This window comes from Hypanus sabinus, unplaced genomic scaffold (assembly GCF_030144855.1).
Source record: "Hypanus sabinus isolate sHypSab1 unplaced genomic scaffold, sHypSab1.hap1 scaffold_967, whole genome shotgun sequence".
Lineage (NCBI taxonomy): Eukaryota > Metazoa > Chordata > Chondrichthyes > Myliobatiformes > Dasyatidae > Hypanus > Hypanus sabinus.
In genome coordinates, this window is record NW_026781823.1 from 17,314 (window position 1) to 40,286 (window position 22,973).

Sequence of the window (22,973 nt, forward strand, 5' to 3'; positions counted from 1 at the left end):
CCCCCTCGACCTTCTGTACACTCCCGCTCGCCTCTTCTCCGCTGATCTCTCATCTTCCCCTCTCACCCCTCCCTCTCTTTCTCCACACTGTCAATATTCTCCCAGCTCCCACCACTCTAATGTCTCTCAGCAACGCACTCCCATTTCCGCATTCTCTGGCCTCTCCGTAATTCCTCCCCCTGCTCTCGGTTCCTCTCTTTATCAGCTGTCCACCTGGAGTTCGCTGGTGTCGGTTTGACCGCCTTCTCATCACGGGTTTCCTCCGACAACGGTCGTTTTCAGCTCAGAGACGCAGAGAGTCCTGTACAAGATGGATGAGGGCAACGTGAGGTTTGCAGAAACGGATGCACAGTCTCCTTCCAACGGTGAGTGGGTCGGATAAAAACGGGGGTAGAGAGCTCCATTCCGTGTTTGATCCCGGGTGTGTGTGATCTGACGTGTGAAGGGAGCCTCACTGACTCTCAATGTTCTGTCCCCAGCTGAACCTGATGTGTCGTACGTGGAACTTAATCACAGGACCATCTCTGTTCCCCGGCTCCGGACAGGTGGAGGTCAGTTTCATCTCTGTCACTTTGACCGCCGTTAGGTGATGTGTTCGCTCATGTCGGGAGATCTCATGGAAGGCGCTCAATTGAACCTAACCATCAGTCAGAGGGACCCCACGAACCCACGATCCCTGGGTTCACTATTCTGTCCCCAGCTGAAAGGTGGGATAGGCGATGAGGAGGGAGCACTGTTGGAGGATTGGCGCAGAGCCTGCACTCGGGGTGGGGGAGTGGAGACACAGCTGGGGAGGGGAGGTATAGAGGGAGTCATATGGAATAGGATGAAGAGAGAGTATTGTGGGAGGAGTCAGTAAAGAGCGAATGTCATAGCAAGGGCGTTATGTTAGTTGTACTGCGGGAGGGGTGTTGAGCAGGAGACATTAAGAAAGGAGCGCTGTGGGGATGGCAGAGAGCAAGAAAAACCGAGCGAGGACTGATGAGGATATAGGACAGGGAGGGACGCAATATAAAATTAAAATCTCACTCTACTCTTACTTACCCCAGTCTCTATTCCCTCTCTCCATCTCCTCACTGCCCTCTTTCTCCTACTACCTCACTAACCCTCTACCAATTTCCCCCGTTCTCGCCCGTCCCTCTTGTTCATCCTCTCTCTCCACATTTTCTCACACTTCTTCCTCTATTCCCCTTCTCTCTCGACTTTCACCTTACGTCTTTGCCTCTCACCATCTCTCAACCCCTTCTCTCCCCACTCTTTCCCTCATCTCACACTTTCTACCGACTCTCTCCTTCATTCTCTCTCTGTTCAAACGCTCTACAGCCCCTCTATCACACCGCCCCTCTCCCGCTCTTCCTCTTCCCGCATCCTCTCGCTACCTATTATCTCTCTCAATTGATTTCCGTGTCCATCCCCTCTCGCTCCCCCCCCACCATTTTCCACTCACTACCACTCCACACACTCTCCTTTTCTCTACCCACCAGTCCCCTCTTTCTGCTTTGCGCACTCTCCGGTCTCTATTATCCTTCTGTTTTCCCCTCTCTCACTCTGTCTCCCTCGCTCTCCTTGTCTCTTCACCCGTCCACCTTGTCCTCACTTCTACCTCTCCCCACTTATTCTCTCTCTCACCCCTGTCAATGTTCCTTCACTCATCGTCTTCCATCCATTTGCTTCACACTCTCTCTCTCTCTCTCTCTCTCTCTCTCTCTCTCTCTCTCTCTCTCTCTCTCTCTCTCTCTCTCTCTCTCTCTCTCTCACTCACACACACACACACACACTCACACTCATATTCTCCGTCTTTCCTCCCCAGACCGTCTGATCTCCACCTATGCAGAACTGAACTTTTCGAAAGCCGAACCCCTCATTGCTGAGTTTGAGGATCACCGCAACGTCTCGCATCCTGGCGAGCAGACAATCACTGCACAGACAGGTCAGTGGTCGCAGTATTGACGTCATTCTGGAGAGTCTCACAAGTCATGCCCCCAAGTCTCCACGTTCCTAATGTACCCGAATAAACCACTTCCTCCGGCAGCTCGTTCCATAGACGTTATAATATATGGGTAAACATAGAAACATAGAAAATCTACTACACAGTACAGGCCCTTTGGCACACTAGCTTATGGCGAACATGGCCCTACCTTAGAAATTACTAGCCTTACCTATAGCCCACTATTTTACTATGCTCCATGTATCAATCTAAAAGCCTCTTAAACGACCCTATCTTATTCGCCACCACCACCGTTGCCAGCAGTCCACTCAACGCACCCTCCACTCTCTGAGTAAAAAAAAACTTATCACTGACATCTCCTCTATACCTACTCCACAGCACCTTGAAACTGTGTCATCTTTGGGAACCATTGCAGCCCTGGGGGAAAGCCTCTTACTATCCAAATGATCAACGCCTCTCATCATCATTTACACGTCTGTCAGCTCTAACTCATACTCCTTCGCTCCAAGGAGAAAAGGCTAAGTTCACTCAAACTATTCTCATAAGGCATGCTCCCCAATCCAGGTAAAATCCTTGTAACTATCCTCTGCACCGTTTCTACGGTTTTCCCATCCTTCCTATAGTAAGGCGACGAGAGCTGAGCACAGAACTCCGGGTGAGTCTTAGCAAGTTCCTATAGAGCTGCAACATTACATCTTGGCTCGTAAATTCACTTCCACGATTGATGATGGCCATCGTAACCGCAGAGTCAACCTGTGCAGATGTTCTGAGCGTCCTAGGGACTCGTACCCCACGATCCCTCTGATCTTCCACACTGCAAAGTTTCTTACAATTAATACTATATGCTGCCACCTTATTTGACCTACCAAAATGAAGCACATCAAACTTATCTGGGTTGAACTCCATCTGCCACTTCTCAGCACAGTTGTGCATTGTCTCAATGTCCCGCTGTAATCACTGACAGCCCTCCACACTATCCACAAAACCTCCAACCTTTGTGTAATCTGCAAACCTACTAGCCCCTCTCTCCACTTCCTCATCCAGGGCATTTATAAAAATCACCATGAGTAGGGGTCCCAGAACAGATGCCTGAGTCACTCCACTGGTGACAACCCTCCATGCAAAAAATGACCCGCCTACAACCACACTTTGCCTTCTGTGGGCAAGCCGGTTCTCGATCCACAAAGCAATGACGCTTGGATCCCATGCCTCTTTACTTTCTCAACAAGCCTTGCATGGGGTACCTTATCAAATGCCTTGCTGAAACCCATATACAGTACATCTACTGCTTTTCCTTCATCAATGTGTTTAGTCACATCTTCATAAAATTCAATCAGGCTCGTAACGCACAACCTCCTCCTGACAAAGCCATGCTGACTACTCCTAATCATGTTATACCTCTCCAAATGTTCATAAATCCTGCCTCTCAGGATTCTCTCCATCAACTTACCAACCACTGGGGTACGACTCACTTGAGTATAATTTCCTGGGCTATCTCTACTTCCTTTCTTGAATAAAGGAACAACATCCTCAACCCTCCAATCCTCCGGAACCTCTCCCGTTCCAATTGATCATACAAACATCATCACCAGAGGCTCAGCAATCTCCTCCATCGCCTCCCACAGTAATCGGAGGTACATGCCATCCGGTCCCGGCGACTTATCCAACTTGATGCTTTTCAAAATCTCCAGCACATCCGTTTTCTTCATATCTAAGTGCTGAAGCTTTTCAGTCTGCTGCGTCATAACTAGTCAAGAAGATTATTTTCCATAGTGAATACCGAAGCAAAATGTTCAATAAGTACCTTCGCTATTTCATCCGGCTACATACACAGTTAACCCACTGTCACATTTGATAGGTCCTATTCTTTCACGTCTTATCCTCTTACTCTTTTCATACCTGCAGAATCCCTAGGGGGTGCTCCTTAATCATGCACGCCAAGACTTCACTTGGTCCCTTTCTGGCTCTCCGAAATTCCCTTTTAAGTTCTTTCCTGTTAGCCTTACAATCTTCTAGATCTCTAACATTACCTAGCTCTCGGACCCTTTTGCAAGCTGTTTCTATTCTTCTTGACTAGATTTAGTACAGCCTTGGTACACCACTGTTCCTGTACCTTACCATATCATCCCAGTCTCATTGGAATGTGCCTATGCAGAACTCCACACAAATATCCTCTAAACATTTGCCAGATTTCATCCGTACTTTTTACTGGTATCATCTGTTTCTTATTTAAGATTCCAATTTCCTGCCTGATAGCCTCGTAATTCCCCTTACTCCAGTTAAACGTTTTTCTAATTTGTCTGCTCCTATCACTCTACAGTGCCGTTGGATAGGTGATAGAATTATGATCAATCTCTCAAAACTGCTTTCCAACTGAGATTTCTGACACTTGGCCACGTTGATTCACCAATACCAAATCAAATACAGCCTCTTCTCGTGTAGGCTTCTCTATCTTCCTGAACACAGCTAATAAACTCTACCCCATATAAACCCCTTGTTCTAGAGAGATGTCAATCGATACTTGGGAAAGTAAAATCTCCCATCGCAACAATTTTGATAGTATACATTTCCTGGATCTGTTGCCATATCTGCTCCTCAATATCCCTGTTACTCTTGGGCGGCCTATAAAATAAAACTGTAAATTTATTGACCACTTTCAGTTCCAAACCTCCACAAAAGAGACTCATTAGACAATCCCTCCATAGCGTCCACCTTTTCTGCAGCCGATGCTACACAGATATGTGGATGAACTGCTAGTGTTGAAGAAACAGAGAGACTTCAGTAGTTTAGAAGAATGGACAAAGCAGTGGTAAATGAAATACAGTGTTGGAAAGTATATGGTCATGCACTTGGGTGGATGAAATAATTCAACAGACTATTATTTAGATGCGGAGAAAATTCAAAATGTAGAGATGCAAACGTACTTGGGAGTACTTGTGCAAGGTACCCTAAAGATTAATTTCCAGTTTCGGTCAGTGGTGAAGAAAGCGAATGAAATGTTGACATTCAGTTCTAGATGTACAGAATATAAGAGCAGGGATGTGTTTATGAGGCACCAAAATGCACTCATAAGACCACACTTAGCGGTTTGCTTTTGCTGTTTAAATCTCCATATTCATACTGATATTATAGTCAATAGACAATAGATGCAGGAGTAGGCCATTCGGAAAATGGAACCAGGAGCGGCACTCAATCTGATCATGGCTTATCATCCACAAACAGTACCCCGTTCCTGCTTTCTCCCCAGATCCCTTGACTCCGCTATCTTGAAGAACTCTGTCTAACTCTTTCTTGAAAGCATCCAGAGAATTGGCCTCCACTGTCTACTGAGGGACAGCATTCCATAGATCCTCAGCTCTCTGGGGGAAAGTGTTTTTCCTGAACTCCGTTCTAAATGGTGTACCTCTTATTCTTAAACTGTGGCCTCAGGGTCTGGGCTCCACGAACATCAGGAACATATTTCCTGCCTCTAACGGGTCCAAGCACTTAATAATCTCATATGTCTCAATCATATCCCCTCTCATCCTTCTACATTCAAGTGTATGCAAGCCCTGTCGATTCAATCTTTCAACATATGACAGTCACGCCATTCTGCGAATTAACCTTGTGCCTACGCTGCACTCCCTCAATAGCAAGAATATCCTTCCTCAAATTTGGAGACCAAAACTGAACACAATGCTCCAGCTGTGGTCTCACCAGGGCCCTGTATAACTGCAGAAGGACCTCTTTGCTCCTATACTCAACTTGATATGAAGGCCAACATGCCACTAGTTTCCTTCACTGCCAGGTGTACCTGCATGTTTACTTTCAGTGATTTATGTACAAAAACACCTAGATCTCGTTGTACATCCCCTTTTCTTAACTTGACACCTTTCAGATATTAGTCCCCCTTCCTGTTCTTGCCACCAAAGTGGTTAACCTCACATTTATCCACATAAAACTGAATCTGCCATGCATCTGGCCACTCACGCAACCGGCCCAAGTCACTCTGCAATCTCCTATCATCCTCCTCATATTTCACACCGCCACCAGCTTTGTGCCTGCTAATTCGCTAAGGTACGTTTAATACCTTTATGTAAATCATTAATTTATATTGTAAATAGCTGCGGTCCCAGCACCGAGCCTTGCGGTACCTCACAAGTCACTGCCTGCCATTCTGAAAAGGATTCGTTTATCCCTACTCTTTGCTTCCTGTCTGCCAACCAGTTTTATATCCATGTTAGTACCCTAACCCAATACCATGTGCTCTAATTTTGCCCACTAATCTCCTCAGTGGGGCCTTATCAAAGGCTTTCTGAAAGTCCAGGTACACAACATCCGCCGGATCTCCCTTGTTCATTTTCAGAATTACATCCTCAACAAATTGCAGAAGATTATTCAGGCATGATTTCCCCTTTGTTCCATTCGAGAGGGTTGAGGGAATATTCCCGAGAATGATTCCAGGAACGAAAGGGTTTCGGCATGAGAAACGTTCGGCAGCTCTTGGGCTGCATTCCCTGGAGTTCAGGAGAATGAGGGAGAATCTGATAGAAACATTCCGAATGATGAAAGTCCTGAACACACTAGATATGGAAATGCTCCTTCCCGTAGTGAGGAATTCCAGGACAAGAAGTCACAACTTCAGGATTGAAGCTCATTCTTTTAGAACTGAGATGCGGAGAAATTACTTTAGTCAGAGGGTGGAAAAACTGTGGATTTTTTTTAATACCAGCAGCTGCGGAAGCCAAGCTACTGAGTGCATCTAAGGCAGAGATAGACAGGTTCCTGAGGAGACAGCGTTTCAAAGAGTATAGGAAGTAGGCAGAGGAGTGGGGATGACTAGATCAGCCCAAGATTGAAAGGCGGAGCAGACTCGATGGCCCGAGTGGCCTACTTCTGCAACCTAATCTTATGGTCTTATGGTCGTATGGTCTCGCCACAGCTGCGCAAGAACGGAAGTCGAAAGTGAAGATCGGAAATAGACCGTACTGTCTAATCTGCCGACTCTGCCTAGTTACAGCCGCCCTCATCGTGATTGTGGTCGGACTGTCGATCCATGGTGAGTGGAATGGGCTCCCGCTGGAGTCAGACGCTAAATAATGACACCCACACGCCCCTCACTGTAACACCGTTTAAAACCCATCACCAAAACACGGACACACCGCTAACCGTAATAAAAACACGGACTTAACCATAACACAATGAAGACACGTGCTATTCACTATAATATCAGCAGCACTGTCACGGTCACGAACTTCAATTAGACACAAGAACACTCCTAACCGCGACACTGACACGACCATCTCCGGGACACACACATAACATTAGCACTGACTGCAACGCACCCCTCACTGTAACATCGACATTCTCCTGACCGTATCACTGATAAACTCCTCAGTGCCACAACAAAAAACACCTCACAGTGACACCGACACGCTCTTCACCGTGACACTGGGGAACAATACACCGGGACACCTTCACGCTCCTCATCGTGATCCGCTCTGCACCGCACCATGACAAATGCACACACGTCACTGTAACACCCCTTACCGAGACGGTACCGGTACTCAACCTAGCACCGATGCACCGCTCACTGAGGCAATTACCCACGCCTCACCCTGACACAGGGAAACCCCTGAACCTGATACCGACACCTAAATTCCCAATGATATCGACATATTCTTCTCTGTGACACAGTCACAGAGTTCAGCGTGATACTCTTACACACACCGGGGCAATGACATGTCTCTCACCGTGACACAGACACTCTTGAAAACAACACACCATGACACAGACACTCCACCCACGGTGAAACGACAAGGCCCTTCACCCTGACATTTTCTTCGCCTTGACATCGAGATACACTTTATTGTGTACCGGTACACCTCTCACCGAGGCACGGAGACTCCTATCACAGTGACACCGACACGTCCCTCACAGCAACTCGGACATTCCCCGCACGATACTGACGCAGATCCACAAAACCATCATCGGGACATTGATATACCCCTCAGCGTGACACAGACACGCCCCTCAAGGTGGCGCCTCCCAATGAGCCACAAGCGCATCCATTAGATATTTTTGTATTATGAGGACACTCGTTTATTGTCATTGAGAAATGCATGCATTAAGAAATGATACAATGCTCCTCCAGAGTGATATCACAAAATTAAAATAAAAGACAAACCAAAGACAAACAGTGACAAAAGCACATAATATAGTCACAGTAGTGCAAAGCAATACCGTAAATTGATAAAAAAACACACCATGGGCACAATTTAGTAAAAAGGTCTCCAGTCCCGATCGACTCCAATAGTCCCGATATCAGGCAGCAAAAGGGAGTATCTCTCCCTGCCATAAACTTCCAGGCACTGCCAACTAATGCCTCGAAAGTACCCGACGACGGCCGACACGGAGTCCGTCCGAAAACTTCGAGCCTCCGACAAGTTCCTCTGATATCGCCCCCCGAGCGGAATCCTCTGTGGAGCCCCTTCGACCTCGTCCCGGCCGCCGAAACAAGCAAAACGTAGGTCTCAGCGGCCTTCTTCTCCGGAGATTGAATACCGCACAGTCGCAACGGCAGTGAAGCGGGTATTTCAATAGTTTCTCCAGATGTTCCTACACGCTCTCACGTCTGTCTCCATCAAATCAGGATTGTGCACGTATCCCTACTTAACAAGTAACAGATATCCATCTCCAGAGAGGCCGCGCGCGCTGCGTCGCGCCGCCATTTTCTCCTCCTTTACTGGGACACCCTTCACCGTCACACTGACACAACACTCTCTGTGACCAGTTCGGTAGCGCGATACTGACTCACGTGTCACTGCAAACGCGAAACATCCTTCAACATCTCTCTCAGTATCGCAGATTCGTCAGTCTAAGGTCACCACGGATCGAAACTACCATGATTTAAACTCAACCCTCCAATCCAAGCTTTCTGCGCTCAACGCTAATCTGTCCGTTATTGAACGAATGCAGAGCGATCTCCATCACCACTTCACTGAGATGGAAACGAAGTACAGATCTGTCAACGAAACCAAGGCTCAAATCTGTGAATTTTTGACAAGCAGAAGAGGTGAGTCATCATTCCACTCTTTCACTTGCTCCTCGACATAGGGCAGGCATGGAGAGAGGAAGAATCACTCTGTGCTTGACATCGGGAGTGTATGGTTCTGGTATGGAGGGTGATTCACTCTGTTTGACCCGGTGAGTGTATGATGGTGCAGCTTGCAGGAAGTTTCACTCTGTCACTGAACCCAGGAGAGTGTGACGGGACGTTGTGGATGTGGATTCACTCTGTGTCTGACCACGGGATTGTGAGACGTAACATTACAGCCTTACTCTGTGTCTCCTTCCGGGAATGTCTGATGGGACTGTATGAATCCAGCTTCATTCTGTGTCTGACAGCGGGATTGTGTTATGAGACAGTGCCGAGAGAGATTCACCCCATGTCTGACCCCTGAAGTTATGGCACCGTGGAAAGAGCGTTACACTCTGAATCCGGCAGTGTGTGATGGGATCGTGGAGAGAGAGCTTAAGTATGTTTAGGACTCCGGGAGTGAGTGATGGAAGTCGTTAGAGTGGGATTCACTCTGTGTTTGAGTCCGAGTGTGTGTGATGGGATCGTGGAGAGACATCTTCTGTCTGCGTCTGATTCCAGGAGTGCGTTTTGATACGTAAGTAGGGAGATTCACACTGTGTTGAACACGGGAATGTGTTATGGGACCATGTGGAGGCAGCATCCTTCTGTGTCTGACACTTTGCTCTGTCGTGTGTCGAGCAGCTGTTGATGGACAATCACACTCCCCCGGAGACATCGGGAGATTTTAAAAAGCGAGCAGATTAACGGAGCGGGGGACGGAGCAGGGGAGACAGAGTAGAAAGGCTGTGCCTCGAGAGGCTTGGGCGGGCAGAGACTTGCTGCCAGTGAGGTAAGGCCGGTTAAAATCCTTTAATTAATTTAATTAATTTCGGTGTTGGTGATAGAGGCACGGTTAGGGCAGTATGTGAGAATTCAGGAGAGCACAATTGTCCCTGATGACTACACCTATAAAAGGTGCATCCAGCTGCGACTCCTGACAAACTGAGTTCGCGAACTGGAACTGGAGCTGGATTAACTTCGGGTCATTTGTTAGACAGAGGCAGAAATAGACAGGAGATTCAGGGAGATAGTTACCCCTAAGAGTCAGGAGGCTGGTAGATGGGTGACTGTCAGGAGAGGGAAGGGGAATAGACAGAAAGAGCAGAGCACCACTTTGGCCGTTCCCATCAACAATAAGTATACCGTTCTGGATACTGTTGGTGGGGTCAAACTACCAGGGACAAGTTGCAGTGGTCACGTCTCTGGCACCGACTGGACCCTGAACTCAGGAGGGAAAAGCGGAGAAAAGTTGTGTTAGGAGATTCAATAGTTTGAGGGGGTAGATAAGTGGTTATGCGGGAGAGATCGAGAATCTCGGATGGTCTGTTGCCTTCCTGGTGCCAGGGTCCGCGATATCTCGCATCGAGTTCTCAGTATTCTCAAGAGGGAGTGCGAGCAGCCAGATGTCGTGGTCCATGTACGGAACAATGATGTGGATAGGAAGAAGGAGGAGGTCCTGTAAAGAGAGTTTAGGGAGTTAGGTGCAAATTTGAAGGACAGGACAGGCAGAATTGGAATCGCAGGATTGCTCCCGTCGCAGGAGATACACAGAAGGATAATGCAGTTAAATACCTGGCTGGTGCCGGTGCAGGATGATGGGCTTCCTGTTTCCGGACAGCTGGCCTTGTTCCAGGGAACTTGGGACCTATTCCGACATGAAGGGTTGCACCTGAACTGGAGGGGGACTAGGATCCTTGTGGGAAGGTTTGCCAGTGATGCTCCGGAAGATTTAAACTAGATTTGTAGAGGGTGCGGAACAGAGTGTTGGAGCAGATAGTGAGGTGGAGGAGATAGTGGTCATGTGAGAACTGCAAGTATAGAATGGAGTAAAGCCAGAATTTATATATAAAGAGGCTTTAAGGAAAGAGAAGCAGAATAACGGGTGTACAGGTAGTAAGGTATAAGGGCTAGAGTGCGATACCTCAATGCAAGCAGCATCAGAAGCAAAGGTAATGAACTGAGAGCTTGGATACATACATGGAATTATGACGTACTGGTCATTGCAGAGACTTGGCTGGCACCAGGGCAGGAATGGATTCTCAATATTCCTGGATTTCAGTGCTTTAAAAGGGATGGGGGGGGGAGGGAAAGGTGAGGAAGTGTCGCATTACTTGTCAAGGATACTGTTACAGTTCTTTGAGGAGGTGACAGGCATATAGATGATGGTAGTGCAGTGGATGGGATCTGCATGGATTTTAATAAGGCACTTGACAAGGTTCCACACGGTAGGCTTATTCAGAAAGTCAGAAAGCATGGGATTTGGCCAGGGGGATTCAGAATTGGCTTGTCTGCTGAAAGCAGTTGTCGTGGTGAAGGGGGTACATTGGGATTGGCTGAATGTGACTAGTGGTGTCCAACAAGGATCTCTACTTAACGTGATTTTTATTAATGATCTGGATGTGTGCGTAGAAGTGTGGGTTAGGCAGTTTTCAGACGACACAAAGGTTGGTGGTGTTGTGGATAATGTAGAGGATTGTCGAAGGTTGCAGAGAGACATTGATAGGATGCAGGAATGGGCTGAGAAGTGGCAGATGGAGTTCAACCCGGAGAAGTGTGAGGTGGTAAACTTTGGAAGGACAAACTCCAAGGCAAAGTACAAAGTAAAAGGCAGGATACTTGGTAGTGTGGAGGACAGAGGGCTCAGGGGGTACATGTCCACATAATCCTGAAAGTTGCCTCCCAGGTAATTAGCGTAGGTAAAAATGCTTATGGAGTGTTAGCTTTCATAAGTCGAGGGATGGAGTTTAAGAGTCGCGAGGTAATGATGAAGCTCTATAAAACTCTGGTTAGGCCACTGTGGCCAGTTCTGGTCGCTTAACTATAGGAAGGATGTGGAGCATTGGAAAGGGTACAGAGGAGATTTACCAGTATGCTGCCTGGTTTAGAGAGTATGGATTATGATCAGAGATTAAGGGAGCTGGGGCTTTACTCTTTGGAGAGAAGGAGGATGAGAGCATACATGATAGAGTTGTGCAAAATATTAAGAGGAATAGACAGAGTGGACAGCCAGCTCCTCTTCCCCAGGGCTTTACTGCTCAGTACAAGAGGACATGGCTTTCAGATAAGTGGAGGGAAGTTCAAGGGGGATATTACAGGGCGGCGTTTCACTCAGAGAGTGGTTGGTGCATGGAATGGACTGCCTGAGTCTGTGGTGGAGGCAAATACACTAAATGACTTTTTTAATTGATTTTTCTTTTACCTTTCTACTATTACTACAACAAAATTAATATTAATACAGTGCAAGATAAACATAAAATAATATAATCAAATCAATGATTAAAAAACAAAATAAAATCATGCAAAGTTTGTATTCACACCCCCCGCACAGGAAAAAAATCTCCAGACCAACCACTGCAGGATGTAAAAAAATATTAATCGGAGCATTCAAAACCCCAAAACTGTAAATGATAATAATAACAATAAATTATAATGCCTACTGCCAAAGAGAGAGAAAAAAAGCTAAATGTAAGAGACTGAAAAGAAGACTTAATTGAAAGAGGAATTTTGAAAATATTGAAAATGTCCCCTCACCTTCTGAAACTTTATATCCGAATTCAGATGTGAGTAGTGAACTTTATTAAAGTCTAAACAGGATATAATATCAGTAAGCCATTCAGCAAGTGTGGGTGGTGCAACATCTCTCCACCAAAGAAGAATTTTCGTCTAGCCAAAACCGAAGCAAAATATTCTGTTCGACGGTTAGCCGGAATCAAATGTATATTTGCCTCACCCAAGGTAGCAAAAAGAGCAATCAGAGAGTTAGATTCTAAGTGTCAATTAAGAATATGGGATAAGGTTAAGTAAAAGTCTCTCCAAAATTCCTCTAGACCAGGTCAGGCTCAGTACATATCGATAAGAGAAGCCTGGCCCCCTTTACACTTGTCACAAGAAGGACTAATGTTATGGTAAAATCGGGACAATTTAGATTTAGACATGTGAGCCTATGTACAATCTTAAACTGTAAAACAGCAGTGACGAGCACAAAAAGAAGTTGAATTAACTGACTTACGAAATGAGTCCAGAACCGCAACAGATAAAATATAAACATTTCAGTCATGCTCCCAAGCCGTTCTAATTTTATCAAAGGGGGCACAACTTTTTTCTCAAGCATCGCAGGAAAATTGGACAATAAAGGATCAATGGAATGTCTAATGAAAAGATATCTAAAGAACTGGGCATTAGGTAGATTGAACTTTGCAGAAAGTCGTCGGAAAGTTTCGAAACGATTATCAATTAAAAGTTCTTAAAATGCCTAATGCCCTTTCTGTACCAATCATGAAATGTTGAATCTTGCATGGAAGGATAGAAAAGATGATTATGCAAGATAAGACTAGAAAGAGAGACAGCATGAAGGCCATTACAATTTCTAAACTAGGCCCACATTCTCAGAGTATGTCTAATAAGAGGATTAACAATTAGTGTAGGCAAACAACTAGGGAGTGCAGATCCAAGAAGTTCAGAAATAGAGTAAACCTCAGGGGAGGCTAACTCCATTGTCACCCATTTAGGACAATCAGATTGGTTACGAAAAAAGGACCAGAAAGTAAGATAGCGAATATTAGCCGCCCAGAGGTATAAACGGAAATTAGGTAAAACCATAAAAAATTTTTCTTCAGATTTTTTGAGGTAAGCTTTATTAAGTATAGAACGTTTGCCCTTCCATAAATAGGACAAAATAATGGAGTTTAAGGAGTCAAAACAAGCTTTAGGAAAAATATGCAATAGATTGAAATAAGCATAAAATTTAGGAGGGATATACATTTAAATAACATTAACGCTACCTGCCAGAGACATAGATAAGTGTGTCCACTGTGACAAACTCTGTTTTGTAGAGTTCCGAAGATAAGCACAATATTCACGAAAAAGATCCTTGAAATTCCTTGTAAGTGTAATACCAAAGAAAGTAAATTGATTATTAACTGCTTTAAAGGGATGTCACGAAATACTAATGTTTGAGATTCTTTATTAATTTGAAAGTGTTCACACTTGTGTAGATTGAGTTTATAGCCAAAAAGCTGGCGAAATTGATCTAGAAGTAAGAACATTGGGTAAGGAAATGCACGGATTTCACACGTGAAATTCAGGCGACTACGATATAGGTATATGGAGGAATTTAAGGTGGGGGGTATATATGGGAGGCAAGTTTTAAGGGTCAGGATAACATTATGGGCTGAAGGGCCTGCACTGTGCTGTACTATGCTATGTTCCATGCCTATGTACATTTGTCACGTGTGCTGAGTACGTTTTTTTCCGTGTCTCAAAGCTGGAGTGTGTGATGGGGCCGTGGAGTGTGGAATTCACTTTGTGTCTGACCAAGGCCGTGTGTGATGAGACGGTGTGGATGGAGCTTCACTCTGTGTCTGACCCCAGGAGTGTGTGATGGGGTCGTGGAGAGACGGATTCACACTGTGTCTGACCAAGGCAGTGTGTGATTGAACGGTGTGGATGGAGCATCACTCTGTTGCTCTCCACAAAACCATGTGATGTGACAGTGAGCAGCCTGAACTCATGATGGACTTTAGGGAGAAAGAGCTTCACTCTCTGTCTGACCTCTGTTGGGTATGATGTAAAAGCGTAATGTGTTTGTCCATTGGATTCTGTGAGGGGACACTCATATTGTGTTTCACTGCCGGAATTCGTGATAGGATGGTCTGGTGTGTGTTTGTATCTGGCACCGGAAATGTGTAATGGGGAAGTTTGGAGGGCGCCTCAGTTTGTGTCTTACGCCGGGAGTTTATGATGGAACTCTGTTGAGGAAGCTTCACCCCGGGTCTGACCGTAGGACTGCGTGATGGGACGGTGTGGAATGAGGTTCACTCTGTGTCTGACCCCGGGAATGTGTGATGGGACGTTCTGGAGGGAGATTCACTCTGTCTGACTCCGGGAATGTGTGATGGGACGGTGTGGAGGGAGATTCACTCTGTGACTGACCCCGGGAGTGTATGATGGGACGGTGTGGAGTGAGGTTCACTCTGTGTCTGACCCCGGGAATGTGTGATGGGACGTTGTGGAGTGAGGTTCACTCTGTGTCTGATCCCGGGAGTGTGTGATAGGACGTTGTGGAGGGAGATTCACTCTGAGTCTGACCCCGGGAATGTGTTTTGGGAACTTCTGTGCATGACTGACATCGGGAATATGTGATGGGACAGGGCCGATGAGTTTCACTCTTTCTCTGGCCCTTCGAGTCTGAGAGATCGGACGGTTCGCAGCGAAATCCGGTAGTGTGTGTTGGGACGCTGAGGAGGTGACCGTATTCTATACCAACTGCAGGACGGACGGAGGGAGATTTTCTGATATATTCTTTTTTTTTAATTTCCAAAGCAAACTTGTTCCCAGGACTGAATCAGAAATAAAGAGAGGTGTTATTTCATAAAAAAACGTTTGAAACATCCCACGATGAAGCGAAGCAGATTTATTCAAACTCTGATTCAAATTTTCTTGTAATAAATGCTCGGACGCAAGATGTATGTGTCAGATCGACTGAAGATATATCCACACCTGAGTGAAGCTCTCTCCACACCATCCCATCACACACTCCCGGGGTCAGACACAAAGGTAATCTCCCTCCACACCGTCCCATCACACACTCCCGGGGTCAGACACTGAGTGAATCACCCTCCACACCGCCCCATCACACATTCCCGGGGTCAGACACAAAGTGAATCTCCCTCCACACCGTCCCATCACACATTCCCGGGGTCAGACACTGAGTGAATCACCCTCCACACCGTCCCATCACACACTGCCGGGAAGAGAAAGAAAGTGTTCCGTATATCTTGATCGACCTCAATCATTAATGATAGCAATTTAATTTCACTGAATTTTGTTAACAAATCTGTCCGCGAGCATGACGGTTCATACTGTTTTGCAAAATGCCAATCCAAGGGAAACTTGGAGTCTTGCTAGTTTTTGAGGTGAGGGTTTGTCATGTGATTGTTACAGGCTCCGAGAAGGGCGTGTGCAGTGGCTTTTGTTTGGGGCTGAACAGGCTGTGGGAACATTGTGTGCAGTGGGATTAGTTTGCGGACTGCCGAGGACTGTGAGGAGAGGTTAGGCATTCGGAGCATTTTTGGGACAGAAAAAGGTGTGCGGAGGGTTCGTGGGGCAGTTCGATTTGCTTGGGGACTGACGCAGTTCTGTGGGGAGAAAATGCGTCAGTCGGAGGACTTTGGGAACGGACACAGTGGGGAGGGAGTGCTGCACTGGGAATAATTTGGGACACATCGATCAATTGGGGGGGGGGAGTGTGAGCAATTGGATTAGTTTGCGAACCGAGACGGGCTGTTGCTAGAGAGTATGTTGTTGAATTAACTCAGGTTTTTAGGGAGGAGGTTGGACAGTGTAAATACTTTGGAGACGGGCACGGGGCTCTGGTGTGAGAGTGGGAAGTGCGAGGGTTTTGGCGACCGACACGGGCCTGTGTGAAGATAGTCAGGCAGTGGGTGTACCTTGGGGACCTAAAGTGATCTGTCGGGTGAGAGTGGGAAGTGCGAGTATTTTGGGGTAGAGAAGGGAGGGTGGAAGAAAAGGAGAGCTGTAGTTATAGGAGACTCGATAGTTAGAGGTACAGACAGAAGGTTCTGTGGTCGTGACAGAGAATCCTGGATAGCTTGTTGCCTCCCGGGTACCAGTATCAGGGATGTCTCTGATCTCGTGCCCAGCATTGTGATGTGGGAGGGTGAGCAGCTATATATCACGTTTCTCATCGGTACCAATGACGTAGGAAGAAAGATTGAGGTGGTCCTGAAGAATGAGCATAGAGTGCTTGGTCGCAAGTTAAAATCAGGACAATGAGTACAGTCATTTCAGGATCGCTACCTGCGTCACGTGCCCGTGATGCTCTGGAGGATGCACACATGGCTGAAGATCTGGAGTAGGGAGCATAATTTCAGAATTTTGGATAATTGGGACCTCTTCTGTTGCAGGTGGCACGCACAAGAGAGAGGTGTTAAATCTAAACTACAGGGGTATCCAATATAATTGCAGGGGGCTTTGCCAGGTATTGGAGCGGGGTGGGGGGGGCAGTTAAACGAGATTTGCAGGGGGATGTGAACCAGAATGGCAGAGCAGCTAGTGGAGGGGTGGTGAAAATAAATGATGTTAAAAGTTCATGGTAGGTAAGAAATAGAAGGGTTGTGTGTGGTGGTAATAAGCTTCTGATGTGTGTCTATTGCAATTCAAGGAGGATTGTGGGGAAGGCTGCCAAGCCGAGGGCGTGGATTGACACATGCAATTATGACATTGTAGACATTAGTGAAACTTGGCCTCAGAAGTGGCAGGACAGGCAGCTTAGTATTCCAGAGTTCCGATGGTTCAGACTTGATAAACGCAGAAGGATGAAGGGTGGGGTGATGGCATTGCTGGAGAGGGAAAATGTTACAGCAGTGCTCAGGCAGGGCATTAGAGGGCTAGTCTACCGAGGTCATATGGGAGGAGCACAGCTGAGAAACAGGAAAGTTATGACCACATTAACGGGTTTGTATTATAGACCACCCAATAGTCAGCGAGAACTGGTGGAGCAAATCTGCAGAGAGATAGCAGACAACTGCAGGAAATATAAAGCTGTGATAGTAGGGGATTTTAATTTCCCACATATTGATTGGCACTCCCATTCTGTTAAAGGTTTAGAGGTGTTAGAGTTTGTAAAATGTGTTTAGGAAAGTTTTCTAATCCATATGTAAAGGTAATGACGAGAGAGGAAGCAACATTTGTTCTCCGATTTGGAAACAAGTTAAGACAAGTGACGGAAGTGTGTGCAGGGAAGCACTTTGTGTATAGTGATGATAACGCCATTAGCTTCAACTTGACCATGGAAAAATATAGATCTCGTACTCGGATTGAGGTACTAAACTGGGGAAAGGCCAAATTTGAAGAAATGTGAAAGGATCTAAAAAGCGTAGATTGGGACAGGTTGCTCTCTGGCAGGGATGTGATTAGCAAGCGGGAGTCCTTCAGAGCAGAAATTTTGAGAGAGCAGTGTCTGTATGCTCCTGTCAGGGTTAAAGGAAAAATGAATAAGAATACGAAAACTTGGTTTTCAAGGGATATTGGAAATCTGATAAATAAGAAGAGAACCATATATGACAAGTCTAGACAAACGGAGCAAATAAGGCGCTTGAGGAGTATAAATGTGCAAGAACATACTTAAGAAATGAATCAGGCGTGCTACAGGAAGCCATGAGGTTGCTTTGGCAGTCAAGTTGAACGATATTACTTTTAACTACTTGGGTTAAAAGAGGCACGACTGCGCAGGCGCGTGAACTCGGCGCGGATTAGATGAAATATCTACAAGAAAAAATGAATGTTGAAAGGGTTGGACAGAGTAGATGCGGAAAGGCTGCTTCCCTTGGTGGTTGAGGCCAAGACAAGAGGCCACCGTCTTAGAAATAGAGTGTACCCATTTAAAACAGAGTTGAGGAGAATTTCTTTTAGCCAGAGGGTCATCAATTTGTGGAATTCGTTGCCACATACAGCTGTGGATGCCCGATCATTTAAGGTGTTTGACGATGAGATTGATAGGTATCTAATTAGTCCGTTTATCAAGGGATATAGGGAAGAAGCCCGAAAATTTAACTAGACGAGAGAATGGTTTAGTTCATGGTGGAGTGATAGAGCAGACTCAATGGGCCGAACGGCCTACTTCTGCTCCTTTGTCCTTGGATATTGTGATTCCATCATGTAAATCATTGCTGTACAACATAAACATAAGCGGTGCCAACACCGACTCCTGCGGAACACAACCAGTCACTGGCAGCCGAGCAGAAAATGATCCTGTTATTCCCACTCACACCCCTCAACGTGACACCGTCACACCGCTCACTGTAGCACCAACACACGATTCACCGTGACGCCAACACCCCGCTCACCATCTCACTCAGCGTTACAGATCCGTCAGTGTCAGATTGCATCCAATACCGGAGCCTTTTGAAAAAATATCAGGACATGAACAGGACCCAGCATCAACTGCAACTCCACGAGCTGTATGCCTTAAAACCCTTAAAACCCTTAAAACCAGGAAATCCGAGATTCCCGACTGGATCCAAGGACCTGTCTCAAGAATGTTTCGGCCCTCAACAACAACGTCTCCATCTTCATAAGCAAATTGTTTGTCGTCGAAAGCAAGCTCTCCATCCTTGAAAACAAATTGCTGGTCCTGGAAAACATCCTCTCCGTCCTGAACTCTGATCTCTCTGATCAGCATCAAACGCAAACTGATCTCCGAGGCAAATTCAATGACCGCGAAATGAAGTGCAAAAATTTCAGCCAAACCAAGACTGAAATCTGTAAACTGCTGAGCATCAGAAATGCTGAGGAAATATCAGAAATTTTCCCGCACCTAATCAGAAGGCAGAGAGGGAGGGGAGGGTGTCGTCTCTGGCTGTTCTCGGGAAAGTGCGCTGAGACGTGCGGCGAGACCGCCACCTCGTGTCTGAACACTGGCAGTGCGTCAGGGAACCTGCTGTCTCAACCCGGGAGTGCGTTATTGCGGCGCCACAGGGAAGCTTCACTCTGCGTTCACAGGACGAGCAAAGAAGCTCTAATCCCCCAAATGAGTGATGTAACAGTGTTGTGGGAGCTTCGCGCTGTGTCTGAACCCGAGACTGTGTGATGGGACGGTGTGGAGGCAGATTCACTTTGTCTCTAACCCCGGGATTTCGTGATGTGACACTGTGGAGGTAGTTTCACTCTGTGTCTGACCCGGGCAGTGTGTGATGGGACGGTGTGGAGGCAGATTCACTTTGTCTCTAACCCCGGGATTTCGTGATGGGACGGTGTGGAGGGAGATTCACTCTGTGTCTGACCCGGGCAGTGTGTGATGGGACGGTGTGGAGGCAGATTCACTTTGTCTCTAACCCCTGTTGTGTGTGATGGGACGGTGTGGAGGGAGATTCACTCTGTGTCCGACCCCGGGAGTGTGTGATGGGACGGTGTGGAGGGAGATTCACTCTGTGTCTGACCCCGGGAGTGTGCGATGGGACACTGTGGAGGGAGATTCACTCTGTGTCTGAACCCGGGAGTGTGTGATGCGAAGCTGTGGAGGGATCTTCACTCTGTGTCTGACCCCTGTTGTGTGTGATGGGACTGTGCGGCGGGTTCCTCATTCTGCATCTGACACTCAGCGGATGTAATGAGTAATACACTGTTCTTGCTTCTGATTTCCAGAGCAAACATGTTCCAAGGATTGGATCAGAAATGAAGACCTGTGTTATTTCATTTCCTCGTTTGAAAGTTCTTACCAGGGGGCGAAGCAACTCTGTTCTATCGCTGATTCAAAACTTCTTCAAATAATTTCAGAGGAGAAAGAGGTATGTGTCTGATGGACAGATAATATATCCAGATCAGATTGAATCTTCCTGCACACCGTCCCATCACACACTCCCGGGGCCAGACACAGAGTGAATCTCCCTCCACACCGTCCTATCTCACACTCCCGGGGTCAGACACAGAGTAAATCTCCCTCCACACCGTCCTATCTCACACTCCCGGGGTCAGACACAGAGTGACGCTCCTTATATTGTGATCGAATTCAATCATTAATGATTGCAAATTAATTTCACAGAATTTTATTAACAACCGTGTCCGCGGCCAAGACGGTTTATACTGGATTGGAACATGCAAGGCGGGGTGAGATTTGGGGTCAGGCCTGATTTTCGAAAGGGATTGGGTAGTGGGATTAATTCTGGGTACAGGCACATGTCTGTGGGGGAGGCGCGGTACGGGGAGCTTTTGGGTGCTGCCTCTATTCAGTGGTGAGAGGTGGGTCACTGCGGATATTTTGGGGACAGAAACGGGTCTATGGGGAGAGAGTAAGACAGTAGGAGTATTTTGTGTCCTGGTATCCCCGTAGGAAGGGACTGGACATTGTGATTAATTTGTTGACCGGCGCAGTCTATGTGAAGAATATGGAAAGCGGGAGTGTTTCGCGGACTGTGGTCTGTAGGTCAGCTGGGAGAAAATGTGTCTGTGGGAGTGTTTGGGGAGGGACACTGTGGACACGGAGTGGGGTACTCCGATTAAGTTGGGACTGACACGGGTCTGTGGGGTGAGATTAGGCAATGCGATTAGTCTGTGACCGAAACGGGCCCTTGGTAGAGCGCGGACAGTTGGTTTAATCTGTGGGCTGACATGGACTGTGGGAAGAGAGTGTTTTGGTGATTGACACAGGTCTGCAGGGAGAAGGTTGGACAGTGGGATCATATTGGGGACAGATTGATGGCTGATGGGTGAGAGTGGGAAGTGCAAGTATTTTCGGGACAGACACGCGGCATTAGGACAGAGAGAGTCAGTGGGAGTATTTTGGGGATAGAGACCGGGCTGTGAAGAGACTGGAGCAACATGATGAAATTGGGGACTGGCAGGTTTCCATGGGGGGGTAAAGACAGCTTTGGGAGTATCTTGGGGACTGCCATTGGGCTGTGGGGAGATGCTGTGGCTCTGGGAGTAAGTTGGGGTGTGACAGGTTACTGTGAGGAGAAAGAGTGATCGTGGGGTTATTTTGGGGACTGAAAATGCTCTGAGGGTAGAGCGTTGGGCAAAGGATTATTCGGGGACTGACAGTGTCTCGGAGAATGGGTGAGTGCGATTATTTTAGAAACTGGAACAAGTATGTTGGGAGAGAGAAGGTCAATTGGAGTATTTTGGAGACTGACACCGGGCGGTGAGTAGAGACTGAGTCAGGGGGAGTATTTTGGGGACTGACAGCGGTCGGTGTGTAGAGATTGAGTCAGTGGGAGTATTTTGGAGACTGACATCTGTCGGTGAGGAGAGATTGAGTCAGTGGGAGTATTTTGGGGACTGACACCGGTCGGTGAGGAGAGATTGAGTCAGTGGGAGTATTTTGGGGACGGACACCGGTCGGTGAGGAGAGATTGAGTCTGTGGGAGTATTTTGGGGACTGACACCGGTCGATGAGGAGAGATTGAGTCAGTGGGAGTATTTTGGGGACTGACACCGGTCGGTGAGGAGAGATTGAGTCAGTGTGAGTGTTCTGGGGACTGACACCGGTCGTTGAGGCGAAATTGAGTCAGTGGGTGTATTTTGGGGACTGATTGTTTTGTCCCTTTTGAAACTCTTTACCCTTCCTTCACAGGAAAACGGTCTCTAACGTCGTGTACAAGGTGAACTCTGGAAAGTTCGAATGCAATGAATGTAAATCCGGTTGGCTTGGCAGTTGCAAAAATGGTCAGCACCGTTTCATTTGTGAGAAGCCCGCACCTTTGCGTCCGGATATTCCTGAAAAGATCCGGGATCTTTGTCAAAAGTCCGTGTAGCCGACGTAAGTGAAGTGACATTATTCTCTAACCACAATTCCTGCTCTCTCACCGACTCTGACAACCGAATCAGTTCTGCCCCTTGCCCCTACCCTATACTCCTTTCTCTACCTATGGCATTCTTTTTCGCTATCTTGCTCTGTCTTTACACTCCTACTTCTAATCTCTCTCTCATAACTTCTTCCCATCCATCTTCCAATATTTCATCCCCATTTTCCTTCCCGTCACTTTCCTGCCTCCCGCTCCCAGCATCAAAGGACTGCATCGCATATCCGTAACTTATCCGCCCTGAGCTTTGTATCTTTGTATGATCAATACGTGAGAAGTATGTAAAATTAATGTAAGGTGCAAAAAGATAAAACAAAAATCACGCAAGAATGTCGAGGCGGTGCTCTTACATTCAAAGGTGTGATGCGTAGGTGAAGAAAGTGTTCCAGGATCGTTGAGCTTTCACTCTTCTCTGTCTCTTTCCCGATGGTAGTACTGAGCAGGGAGCTGGTCCCTGGGGTGAGGGGCCTCACTGATGGATGCCGCCGTGTCGAGGCATCGCATCTTGAGGATGTCCTCGAGGCTGGGGAGGGTTGTGCCCATGATAGAGCTGTTTGATTCTACACCACTGACACGCCTCTGGTGA

General features: G+C 46.9%; 1 protein-coding gene across 1 annotated transcript; it reads left to right on the forward strand.

Annotated features, from left to right (window-relative positions):
• The first annotated feature begins 309 nt into the window (after nucleotides 1-309).
• Nucleotides 310-22,678, forward strand: LOC132390585 (asialoglycoprotein receptor 1-like). Its single transcript, XM_059963194.1, has 7 exons — nucleotides 310-365; nucleotides 480-551; nucleotides 1,811-1,930; nucleotides 6,870-6,986; nucleotides 8,787-9,002; nucleotides 20,232-20,374; nucleotides 22,159-22,678. Exons 1-7 carry the CDS (start codon nucleotides 311-313, stop codon nucleotides 22,171-22,173), a joined length of 738 nt encoding a protein of 245 aa, XP_059819177.1. The 5' UTR covers nucleotide 310; the 3' UTR covers nucleotides 22,174-22,678.
• The last annotated feature ends 295 nt before the right edge of the window (nucleotides 22,679-22,973 follow it).

Bases quoted from the DNA above. Each gene is read 5' to 3' on its own strand.
- LOC132390585 (XM_059963194.1), top strand. From the start codon at position 311: ATGGATGAGGGCAACGTGAGGTTTGCAGAAACGGATGCACAGTCTCCT. The intron at 6,987-8,786 runs GTGAGTGGAATG...CATCTCTCTCAG, and splicing joins GGTCGGACTGTCGATCCATG to TATCGCAGATTCGTCAGTCT. The intron at 9,003-20,231 runs GTGAGTCATCAT...TCTGATTTCCAG, and splicing joins ATTTTTGACAAGCAGAAGAG to AGCAAACATGTTCCAAGGAT.